At 33.4% G+C, this 12152-nt stretch overlaps 4 protein-coding genes, 1 long non-coding RNA gene and 1 pseudogene across 8 annotated transcripts; 5 read left to right on the forward strand and 1 right to left on the reverse strand.

Moving 5' to 3' along the window:
- The first annotated feature begins 625 nt into the window (after positions 1–625).
- LOC104769193 (elicitor peptide 5-like) lies at positions 626–1277 on the forward strand. Its single transcript, XM_019241642.2, has 2 exons — positions 626–913; positions 1012–1277. The coding sequence occupies exons 1-2, from the start codon at positions 773–775 to the stop codon at positions 1135–1137; spliced, it is 267 nt and encodes an 88-aa protein (XP_019097187.1). The 5' UTR covers positions 626–772; the 3' UTR covers positions 1138–1277.
- A 776-nt stretch (positions 1278–2053) lies between these two features.
- Positions 2054–3337, forward strand: LOC147918439 (elicitor peptide 4-like). Its single transcript, XM_087505273.1, has 2 exons — positions 2054–2215; positions 3122–3337. Exons 1-2 carry the CDS (start codon positions 2090–2092, stop codon positions 3251–3253), a joined length of 258 nt encoding a protein of 85 aa, XP_087361399.1. The 5' UTR covers positions 2054–2089; the 3' UTR covers positions 3254–3337.
- A 476-nt stretch (positions 3338–3813) lies between these two features.
- LOC104769195 (elicitor peptide 5-like) lies at positions 3814–4374 on the forward strand (annotated as a pseudogene). The gene is made up of 2 exons (XR_015593029.1): positions 3814–4009; positions 4114–4374. The product of XR_015593029.1 is annotated as an elicitor peptide 5-like (transcript).
- Positions 4252–5707, reverse strand: LOC104769194 (uncharacterized). 3 transcript variants are annotated; one of them, XM_010493345.3, is made up of 5 exons: positions 5305–5707; positions 5146–5196; positions 4905–5038; positions 4731–4819; positions 4252–4645 (listed from the first exon to the last, which is right to left on the reverse strand). In XM_010493345.3, the coding sequence occupies exons 1-5, from the start codon at positions 5620–5622 to the stop codon at positions 4461–4463; spliced, it is 777 nt and encodes a 258-aa protein (XP_010491647.1). In that variant the 5' UTR covers positions 5623–5707; the 3' UTR covers positions 4252–4460. The 3 variants fall into 3 exon arrangements, with proteins under 3 accessions (XP_010491647.1, XP_010491648.1, XP_010491646.1); XM_010493346.3 differs by having other exon boundaries at positions 4252–4634; positions 5305–5692; XM_010493344.3 differs by having other exon boundaries at positions 4252–4648; positions 5305–5692.
- A 1060-nt stretch (positions 5708–6767) lies between these two features.
- LOC104769196 (uncharacterized) lies at positions 6768–8390 on the forward strand. The gene is made up of 6 exons (XR_015594003.1): positions 6768–6889; positions 7225–7315; positions 7390–7569; positions 7829–7887; positions 7980–8034; positions 8125–8390. It is a non-coding gene; the product is annotated as an uncharacterized LOC104769196 (long non-coding RNA).
- A 152-nt stretch (positions 8391–8542) lies between these two features.
- On the forward strand, positions 8543–10375 carry LOC104769197 (uncharacterized). The gene is made up of 3 exons (XM_087505274.1): positions 8543–8878; positions 9004–9737; positions 9893–10375. The coding sequence occupies exons 1-3, from the start codon at positions 8834–8836 to the stop codon at positions 10224–10226; spliced, it is 1113 nt and encodes a 370-aa protein (XP_087361400.1). The 5' UTR covers positions 8543–8833; the 3' UTR covers positions 10227–10375.
- Positions 10376–12152: the final 1777 nt, after the last annotated feature.

A 12152-nucleotide genomic window follows, 5' to 3' on the forward strand; every position in this document is an offset into this window, starting at 1 on the left:
AAAAATCATATCGTCTTTTCAAGAAAAGCCAAATACATGAACCTGTTATATAACGATCAATTCGATCTCATACCTCGAAAATGTATAACCAAATACCTTATCACAAAAACAAAAAAAGATAGATAAAGCAAATCAAATAATTTAATTTGGTTAAAATAAGAATACTATTTGCATGTATAGTGTGCAGTCATGTGGTGGTGTCTGGCTCTCCGTATATCTTAAGACAGATAGTGATGAGGTGGGACTGGCAGTAATATTAATAGTATAGTATCTCTCGTCTCTCGACCACCTAATACTGTTACGTAAATAAGAAGAAAATACTCTATTTATTACCTTTCGCTATATACACGTGATGTGTAACTACCCTCGAATATACTACTAATAAATCATTATCTAAAAATTTATAAAATGCTATTGAGCTTTGAATATTTACAAGGATTAAAACCAGAGATTTCTCTTACTTATTTGAAAAAAGTATTTTTATAAATCGATCTTTTGGATTTGGAGAAACTAAGTTCTTGATAACCCAATCTTTAATCGAGCTTACAGGCTCACAAACTGGAACATTGTATCGTGTACAAAAATAGATGACACTAGTTGTCAAAGTGATGGCTTTCTACTAGCATCTTTAAAAAAATAGAAAGAGACTGCCACTCTTTAATGGATCTAATTCGCCGCTTTACAATTTGCATTTAAAGGATGAGTGATCTTTTTGGTAGCAAAATCAATTTTGAGGAGAGAGTCACACACACACAGAAGACAAGAGAAGAAGATGCAGCAAGAGAAAGATAATAAAAAAGATTGTTGCAAGGTCATTCCTCAACCTGTTAAGGATTTCATCAGGTGTCTGAGATTCAGACGCTCGTCTTCTTCTTCTTCTTCAGACATGGCCAAAGCTAAACCAAGAAAAAATGTAAAACTGATCATTCTTTCTCTCTCTCTCTCTCTCTCCTCTGTAAAACTTTTTTTTTGTGTGTGTTGTTTAGCTACTATTTTTATTTGGTGGTGCAGGAGGAGAAATTAGAAGATTCATCTATCGAAACTACAACGAGGGGTATCAAGCTAATGGGTACAAGGATAAGGAAGCAACCAGTTAGCTCAGGAAAACGAGGTGGAGTTAACAACTACGACATGTAGCTAAGAGTCTTTATATGTAGAACTAAATCATCTTGTTTAATTAGTTGTTTACTCTCTAAACGAAACTTGCTTTGCTTCTCAAGGAATAATGATGTCAGTATTATAATTCCATATTCAATCAAAATAGATTTCTTAAGCTAGTAATAAGTCACAAGCTAGACTCGGATTCTGAAAAAAAACATAAGGGTAAGAGAAAAGTGGGATCTGAGCTTTGCAAAATAACTTGTGGTGGTTTTAGAGAAACGAGTGATTGTGAAGAACAATTGCCATAACGAACGTCCTTTAATGATCCCTTCCTTAAAGCTCCTAGCTTTTTTAGCCACCATTGGTTCTTTTTCCTCTGTCTTGGTTTGACGAATCACCACCTCCTACATTGAAGCTACACTGTGAGCTATAAGATCATCTCCACTAGAGCAACTCATATAAGTTGCTCATAATTAAACTAATCATAGTATAATTAATATCAAACTAATCAAAGCAACCCACTAACAACTTTAAACAAAATAACCAGAGAATCCTATCAAGGTTGATTAATCATTTGAAAACATTTCTCATCTAAGCCATTTAGAAAACAAAATTTTGTCAGCTACCTTAAACTGTGTTTACGTCCTAAAAAATTTGCACCAGTTCTTGTAGTTCTTAAAGAGATTTGGCAATAAATAATTGAGATCAATAAATTGCGTCGGTTATATAAACGTTAACGTCAATAAATTACCAACTTGAATACTTTAAAAACCCGACGGAGAATTCAGACGATAAACATAACGTCACTTACTAAACTGAAGTCAGTTTGAAAACCAACGTTATATTATTCACGTCACTCATAACCGATGCAACACTTAAAAAACCGACGTTAAATCCCTTATTTTTTGTAGTGGCGCGATCACCTATTCTCTCACTTATTAGCTAGCTATTTCTCATCACGAAGCAGAACTAAAAAGAAGAGAAGAAGATGGAGAGAGAAGGAGGAGGAGTTTCTTATTATCTTTGGATCCCTTTTACGTTCATTCACCAAACTTTCCGATCTCTCTTACTCAAGCTTTTTGGTCTGCCATCTCCTTATGATCGTCGTTTGCCGGTAAGTAATTAATTTCTGTAAGAACATGAAACGACCATTATATTAAATTAATGCTTCATATCTTTTGTGAGCATTCATGCGATTAGATGATTAGATCTCTTCGTACGTCTTTGAACATGAGATTCCTAGTACAACATTGTCAACATATTTCCTCAAAAGCTACGAGTTTTTTTCTTTTTTTTTTCTTCAAATATATTATGAGTTTTTGTATAGTAATTTTTTTTCCGCTTCAGAACGAATATTGGGATAAACTTTGATTTAGACTGTGCCTAGTGTGACCTATATATATTAAATAAAATTTGGTTGCAAAGATTTTGAATGTGACATTTCTTGTTGGTTTATTGTGGTTGTATTATATATTTTGTAGGTTTCCAGTTCAAATCTATTAGTAATGGATTTTATAATGTCAATCGACAATAAGTAGATCTGTAATGCTCTTCGTATATATACGTCAATCTATGTACCATGTTTTTAATATGGAATTTCTAGTTTAAATATTATGATATAGTTAATTAAAATAATATATCTTGGCTTTAGCAAAAACAACAAAAAGCTTAAACTGTTAGTGATATTTACTAGTATAGTTTCTGAAGAATTTATGAAAGTTAACGTGATTGGTGAAACTGTTACCAAAATCATTCACCAATGACCCCAAACTTATAAAATTATAGCTTAAATAATTATAATAAAACTGCAGAGATCTACATTTTAGGTGGACTATACAATAAATAAGAAATATAAAAATGAAAATAAAATGTAACTTTTGATTATTGGATATTGACACCTCATAAAAAAAATATTATTTACAATTTTTGTGGACACATCACTCCTTAACTTCTATTTTTTTCTGTATGTTCTTTGTTTTATATACCATAAAGAATGATAAATCTTCTTCTTAATATAAAGGAGGAGGATGAAGTTGAAGTTGAGGTTGAGGTTGAGGTTGTGGAAGTGTCGTCGAGGGCATACGCGAAACCAAAGAAAGGAGTGGAGAAGCCGCCAGAACATAGTCCAGGCAAGCCTGGACGTAAAAACTAGAAAAATGTCAATTACGAGAACAAGCCTTTCTAGTTTCTTTACTTTGATTAAGTAATAATTTTATGAAGACATTCTTCTTTTGTCTTTTCTGCTAGTAATGTAGTGTATAATTGAATACTTGTGCTGTATAATTCCTGAAGATTGCACGAGTCCTGTATTTTGCTTAAGACATAATAAGAAAAGACAAAAATACTTGATTTCAAATAATCACAACAACAAACAAACATAAAGCAAATCAAATAATCAATTTGGCTAAAGAAATAAAACTATTTGCATGTATAGTGTGCAGTCATGTGGTGGTGTCTGGCTCTCCGTATATCTTACGAAAGAGAGTGATGAGGTGTGACTGCTAGTGCTAGTATAGTATCTCTGTCGTCCAAATTAAATACTGTTATGTAAATGGATCACTGTATTGTGTCCAAAAATTGATACTAGTGGTCAAGACAGAAGTGATGGTTTCTGCTAGCATCTTTTAAAAAAGAAAGAGACTGCCACTCTTTAATGGATCTAATTCGCCGCTTTACAACTGCATTTAAAGGATGAGTGATCTTTTTGGCAGCAAAGACAATTTTGAGGAGGGAGTTACACACACACCAAGACAAGAGAAGAAGAAGATGCAGCGAGAGGAAGATAACAAAAAAGATTGTTGCAAGGTCATTCCTCAACCTGTTAAGGCTTTCTTTCATCAGGTGTCTGAGATTCAGACGCTCGTCTTCTTCTTCGTCAGACATGGCCAAAGCAAAACCAAGAAAAAATGTAAAACTAATCATTCTCTCTCTCTCTCTCTCTCCTCTCTAAAACTTTTCTTCTTCTTTTTTTGTGTGTGTGTGTTTAGCTACTGTTTTTATTTGGTGGTGCAGGAGGAGAAACTAGAAGATTCAGCTATTGAGACTTCAACCAGGGGTATCAAGCTAATGGGTAGAAGGATAAGGAAGCAACCAGTTAGCTCAGGAAAACGAGGAGGAGTTAACAACTACGACATGTAGCTAAGACTCTTCTTTATGTAGAACTGGATCATCTTGTTTAGTAGTTTAAACTCTAAACAAACTTGCTTTGCTTCTCAAGGAATAATGATGTCAGTATTATAATTCCATCTTCAATGAGAAAAGGTTCTTAAGCTAGTAATAAGACTCAAGCTTAGGCTCGGATTCTGAAAAAAGGGTAAGAGAAAAGTGGGATCTGAGTGACGATCACCTTCTAGGCGCTTCTACTGCTTAGCTCGCTTTGCAAGATAACTTGTGGTGGTTTTAGAGAAACGAGTGATAGTAAAGAACAATTGCCATAACGAACGTCCTTTAACGATCCCTTCCTTAAAGCTCCTAGCTTTTTTAGCCACCATTGGTTCTTTTTCCTCTGTCTTGGTTCGACGAATCACCACCTCCTGCATTGAAGCTACTGATGAGGTTAAAAAATGGAGTTAACAATGAAAACTCTACAGCTTGAAGAAAAAAGAGAGTCTAGAAGTTGATGGCTGAACCTGGATTCATGTTTGTTAACCGTCTAAGTCTATCTTCAGCTACACGAATAGCCCGTGTTGAGCTTTTAACACCTTGAGTAATGCCTTGGCTACACAAACATTGAAAGAGAGTTACACAAAAGGATACAACAAAAGAAAATTGGTAAATTCATGGTGTGGGATGTGGAAACAAACCCTAAATCACTGAGCTCCATAGTTAAGTCACTGATCTCCATTCCGGATAAGCGAACAGCAGCCATTGTATCTGGCAGCTCTTCTCTAGTTACATCCAAAAGCTTTTCAAGAGACTCAGCTGCTTTCTTAAAAGCCTTTTTTTTTTTTTTCAACATTCCAAAGTATATAGAACTCAAATCAACCTTCCAAATCCGATCATCAAAGGGTTCTAAAAGCAAAAAAACAAAGGTGAAGAACGAACCAGAAGAGTAGGAATCGCAGCAAAGAAGAGCCACGATGCTGAAATTGCTGTCTGCAAGTGTTAAAAGTGGTTAAAGCTGAGACCTTTACTGAGCAATTGGAATCAAAACCTAAAACCCAAGAGCTAAATTAAGTATTGGAGGATGAGGTTGAAGCTTACTACACAAGCGACGACATTAAGAAGGACGAAGTGCTTCTGTGTGAATGTCCATTGAGAGAGTTGGAGAGGAGGTTGTCCCACGGACGACGTCAATTGGGGAGAGATTGATGGAGAAGGAGAAGAAGATGCTATTGAGTTTGAACCCTTCGCCAATCGCGAGATCGGCCGGAGAGTGTCACGGCGGCGAAAGGAAAGATTTTTATCTATGAATCCGTGATTGAGAATCGGATTCCCGAAGATTACAGGTTCGGGGGATCGCAATTTCGAAGGTAAGAAGAACATAGTGGGTTGAGTGAGCTCGATTCTGGTTCGAGTCATTTGTCACTTTTGTGGTCAGTCACACCGAGCTGGAAAATGTAAAATAACGATATTTCATATTAAGTCCTCCATTTTTTATTTTTTAGTACATAAACCTATTACTTTTTTAATTGAACAAACTGGACCACTTTTACACACATCATGCACACATTTCTCATATCTCCGAAATTCATCATGCATGCACACATGTTATCTTTCACTCAAATACTATGTTTAAATCAAATGTAGCGCCTAACTTCTTCCACTGTTCCTCTAAGATTCATCATAATCGGTAGGTGATTATTTAACACCAAAATGTTACTTTAATTTCTGGAGAAGCTTAAAATCGAGCTGCTAGCGTCTTGCTCCTTTGCTTTGGTCTTCTTCATCAATCTCCTCAACTCCATAACACTACTAGTCCATATATACTCCATAACATTAGTCAAACGTTTAAATACATAATAATAAAAAATTAACTTTAGGAAATATGCATACCATACTATATGGTTGTAGGTTGCATGATTACATCTACAAGACTACAACTGGTGTGAGATATGAATATTGTACTACGCTTGGGGACTTGGGTGAGACCATTGATTGACATTAACATAAGTCATGTTTTACCACTATGATAAAATTGTTGTTATAATCCAATTATTTACCTGATTCTAAAATTTGATAATTCATCGGTTGGTTTCAGAATATAAGATATTCTAACTAAAAATCTTCAGTAAAGAGTTTTTTTTTTTTTTTTTTTTTTAAAGTCAGTCAATTATAAAAGATAATATGTAAAATACAACTAGCCAATAAAATAAAATATTTAATCAATCTTTAATTTTTATAAAAAAAAACTTAAAAACACCTTATATTTTTTTTACAACATCTTATAATATAAACCAAAACAAAAACCTCCAAAAATATACTCTATTATATTATGAAATAGAAGGAATAAATATATTTTTGAAAACTCAACCACTTAACTTTGGAAAAGATAAAATAGAAGGATGAAGAGAATGGTTGACTGAAGTTCTCATGTGAAAGGGACCGAATTATATTGTATTTTGTTAATCAGACCTCTTGGTATGGGTTTGACAATACTGGTTTTTAAAGTGGAACCAATTCTATTAATTTTGGTTTAAGTTCCCGGTTCGGTTTCGAAAGCACTTGAATTAGAACAATATTAATTTATTCTTCTCTCTTCGCCTCCCCCCTCTGGTCGAGAACTCCAAAATCGCCGGTTAAAATTTCTTTTTTCCGACGATGTCTTTCAGTTTCGTCACTCTCCTTGGTATCTTTATTTGGATCTCTTAGCTCAATAGAGAATTTACCTAGATTATTCTGGGCATCATCGTAAAATTTTAGATTCTAAAAAAATCGAGCTTGTTGTGAATTGTGATGTTTTGTTTATATATAGGTAGTGGAATCTAATTTAGATGCATCAAAGTCGTTGTTTTAGGTAGAACCACCAAGTATGATTTCTTTTTGTCTGTTCTTCTTGGTTTATTTATACCTTCATATAGCTTAAAATAAAACCTTTTAAAACAAAGTTAAAGAACTTGTTGTTGGGTAGGTTTGTTTTTACTGAATGTTCCTTTCACTAGTATAATGATTCACAATCTTTAGGAATTGGCTATGATTTATTGGTGGACGTTCTGAGATATGTTTCCCCTACCAGTTGGATTCAATCTGCTTACCAAGATAGATATAACCGATCGTAAGTCCTGTACATATCGAAAATATCTCATTCTCGATATATGTTTTATTGTTACATGTTTCCTGTTTGTACAGCGTTTTAATACATAAGGATGCTCGATTGATGACGGACATGTGTATAATCGCCTACTTCAGGCAATGCATCAAAGGAAAAGAAGGAAACACGATCAGAGAACTAACCCGTGAACTCGTTTCTCATACTCCTTATTAAGTTCCAATATCGAGTTTAACAATCAACCATCTCCATTTTCAGAGGTAAACAAAAACAAAAACAAAAACAAAAAACAATGTAAAGGGTCATATCATTGTAATCTATATAAGATTGATGCCAATTAATGGGTTTCTATCATTGTAATCTATATAAGATTGATGCTAATTATGTTTTAAGTTTCTGTGTGAGCTATAAAGCCTCTAAAACTACACGTAGCATATCTCGCTACACGTGTAACGTGTTACATGTAGGTCCTCGCATTGATGTATATGAATTTGGTTTAATTCGTTTTTTCTTACGTAGTTTTAAACCAAATCATAATTGATGGAGAGTATAAGGTTGCACTTCCAGTGGGAAAAGAGGTATATTGTTTTGAGGAATTTAGCCTTCAACATCATTGAATGATGTGTCCAATATAATTGTTTGCTTATGGTTTGCTAAATTGTGATGGCAGTGGTATCAATTAGATGCACTTTATGAATTCAATTGAGATTTAACAAATCTTGAAAGTAAGTTGTTTAGATTACATTATCTATTAGTTTATCCAACAGGGGCTGACGAAATTCTGATATTTATGTTTCTTCATGTGTGTGTGTCAGGAAGCATTGGAGGAAAGGAGGAAAGCTATATGGGAAGAAAGTCTTTGTCTTTGGCTGTACAGAACGGAAACTATTTCTCCCGCTAGTTTTGATTGTTACTCTCTTCTTATCGTTTTTTTTTGTTTACTTGTTTAAATCATCGTTGGCATTTGTGGTTCTTTCTAATTAATTTGTTGAAAAATCTATCAGGTTGTGCTGTATGCTCTCTTCTTCCTTTTGGTTAAACATTTCCTTCTTGTTCCCTGTTTATAAGTTTCTCTTTTTAACGTTACAGCTCAATTAGTCCCCTAACAAAGGTGCAAACAATATTATCCAATGTTATGGAGCAGGTGTTGTTATTAGTTCTTGTTTATTATATATGCAGATTGAATCACCCTTTCCGCTTTGAGATATAAGATAGGAATCACATTTGTTCAGAGAGAAGTAGTGGATGAAATCATTTCAATGAAGAAGATGAAAATGGTGGACTGGCTTCCTTACATTAATTCCGATTGATTCAAAAAGGGAATACATATTATTCTTGACAGAAAATAAAGAAACCCAAAAACTAAACAAATAAGGAAATAAAGAGAACTTGGTGACCACGCTTAAATAAATCTCTAACAAAAAACAGAGAAGACAAAAAAATATATACGGCCAAGGTTTTAGTGAAGCGAATCAAGAAGAAGTTTACAATACACATTATTGAATCAAGAAGAAGCTCAGCAAAATGTCTCAGTTTCTCTCCCGACTCTCCAAAAACGATTCTTCTCAGGTAAGAAGAGAGAGGGAGCTTCTTCGTTTCCTTGTCTCTCTCTCTCTCTCTCTCTCTCTCAGTTGTAATAATATATATCTACTTCTTGGTAGTGATCTGGATCTTTTCTCTCTGTGTTTGGGCAGATACAGAGGAGGATGATGGGCTATCGTTTGTTTTCAACTAATTCCCAAACCCATCTTCCACCCTATTTCATCTTCGGCAAACCTCAATCTGGAGATGGAGGTGACATCGACTATTTTGATGTTTCCAAGAGTGAGTTAAGACGTTCAAAAAAGAAGGTTCCTTGGCCCTTGCTAGAGCCAAGGGGAATTATCGGAGCATCCCGAGGCTTGGTCGCTATCGTAAAGAAGCATTGGGTGAGTCTCCAAGATCTGAACCTAAGTCCTTCACGTTTAAACCGAAGACAGCGTACTCAACTGCCTCCTTTTGTGCCTCTTCGTCACTGCCAGACCCGGATCGTCACCAACATGGCCATCTCCTCTTCTTATACTCCTATGAAGGACGACTATGTTGTGGCTGTCAAGTTCTTGGGACCTCAGCTCAGCTTCTGTAGGCCATCTCGTGACAACACCCACTGGACCAGCATCAGAATCCAAGACCCCAGTTTCTTCACTTCTCATGTCATGTTTTCAGAGAGGGATCAGATGTTCTCCTTGCTCTCTTCTGGAGGCGACCACATGGCATCTTGGGATTTCTTCAAACACAGGGACATCCCCAAGTTCAGAAAGCTGCATTTTCAAAACCTCCCAAGCAGCTTGGGAAAGACCAACAACATTGAGCTTCGTGACTCGTGTTACAGGACCGAACACTTGGTGGAGTCATCAGCAGGCGAGTCTTTCCTTGTTATTTGGTACAGGTATGGACCCCTGCTGAGACTCTTTCTCCATGCTTTTCAAAACTTGATCATTTTCTTATATATGTTAACCATACTACTTACTAGTAATTAATAACAGTGTTACTACTACATTACATTATATATATATATATATATGACCATTCCTTGCTTCTTAGGTCCGCCACTTATGGCACGGAAGAAGATATGGTGGATTTGGAAACCAAAGGTTTTAGGGTCTTCAGGGTAGACGAGGAAGGGAATGCTACTTACACTGAAGATATTGGAGATCTCTGCATTTTCCTATCCAAGTCTGAGCCTTTCTGTGTTCCTGCTAGCTCCTTCCCTGGCCTCGAGAGAAACTTCATTTATTACCTCGATGTCCATGAGTCGACCCAGGAGTTGGAGAGGGGAGGTTTCAGTCTCTGCAGAGCTGATAGCGCCAAAAACTTCTCACAGCTCCTCCACTCGTGCAAGGTCCCTTACTTTTTCCCACCTCAACCTATGCAATGAACTAACTTGTCTAAGACAGCCACTTCTATCTTGTCTTTGGTCTGAAATCTGAATATCCAATGGTAATGTATGGGACTATGGAGCGGTAGTCTTGTTCTCCTTGTAGCTGTTGAGATTTTGTTCAAGTTTTTTAGGGAGATTTTTATAAATACACCAAATCTTATAAGAAATTTAAAAACTACACTTAATATTATAGTTATTTGAGAACTACACATTTTGAAATGAAAATGGACAGAAATACTTTTATTATTAAATAATTTTAACAATTAAATAAAAACAATAAAAACTTAATTTCTATTTAAAAATAATTCAACTTTAAAAATAAACTACTTTTAAAAATTGTTAAATTCGGAACAAATTATTTAATAAATAAAAATTATAACGAAAATGTATTTATTGTTTTTAAATAATAATCACATCAATCAATTTTTGATCTTAAAATTTTGAATAAAAAATTAAATATTTTTGCTGATATTGTTTAGATTTAAATTTATTTAAAAATAAATATTTCAAGATTACAACTTATAAGATATTATCAATGTTTTAGACTTATTTTAATCAATGTCTATTTATTTATAATGTTGACTTTTTAAACAATCGTTTTTTTTACTTCTGTTGATTTAATTATCTTGGTCATCAGCTTATATTAAAACAATTGACTTATGTTATGACTAGTGGATTTATAACATAGTCAGTTTTTTTAACAATTGACTTTTTTTTTTGTTCATCGATTTATATTTGTTTTCTGTTGATTTGTTTATTTATTGTTGACTTATTACATTCTACATTGATTTATTAATAAGGTCGATATTTTGAATGGTTGACTTAAGTTTAATTTTTGTCGACTTCTTTACTTTTCCATCGATTTATTTTAAAACTGTCGACTTTTTTTTTGTTTGATTGTTTTTTACATAGTCCACTTTTGATGATGTTGACTTATTTGTTTTGTTTGTTGACTTATATTTTTTTACCGTAGATTTGTTTGGTCTTAGTAGATTTATTTCATTTTAAGTTGATTTATTAATATGATTGACTTTTTGAACTGTCGACTTACATTTTATTCCTGCTGATTTATTGTTTTTTCTTTGTTGACTTATATTAAAAAGTTGATTTATTTTTTTATTATTGATTTGTTATGTAGTCGATTTTTTTGAACTGTAGATTTTTTTTTAAAAAAAATCACAATTTTATTATTTTGTTAAACCTAACAATTTTCAAGATAAACTAAAATATATAATTATTTTTCAAAACTTTTTTATTAGATGAAAAATTTGAAGAATTATTAGTGAATTATATTTATTTAAAACTAATATTATCTAAAATATTTACTAAACATAAATGGAAAAAAATAATTCTAATTAATTTTATTTTAGTTTTTATATAATAAAATTTTAAAATTAAATTATTAAATCATATTACTAAAGAATTATTAGCGAATCATATATTTATTTAAAATTAAATTATTTAAATAGTTTTTTCAAATGAATTAGTTTAATTATATTGTATTTGGTTTTAATTAATTTGTAATTGAGGAAAAAATAGTCATTTAGTTCAATACATAAGGTACATTTCAAAAACTTAAAAAATTTAGTGTATATTTCAAATTTTCTATTAAGTTTAAGGTATGTATTCAAAATTTTCCGATTAACAATGCTGGAGATTTTTGCCGCTGCTGGGATTTGAAAAGTTTGTCACTTATTGGTCTGATAGTTTTTGGTTTTCGAAAAGAGTAGGTTGTTAGACAACAACAATAATTGGTGCTTCTTCTCCATAGACCATAGCTACTAGACCCTGTTTCAGCATAAGATTCAAGTTTATTATATATGCCCTGTGGATTTGTCTGCATTGCCTAATTCTTTCATGTGATCTCTTGAGTTTCTTTAGAGCTTGGATGTGCGTGGTGTAATAATAATAACTAACAGTGCA

Source organism: Camelina sativa, chromosome 20, assembly GCF_030686135.1.
Source record: "Camelina sativa cultivar CO46 ecotype springtype chromosome 20, ASM3068613v1".
NCBI classification, from domain to species: Eukaryota; Viridiplantae; Streptophyta; class Magnoliopsida; order Brassicales; family Brassicaceae; genus Camelina; species Camelina sativa.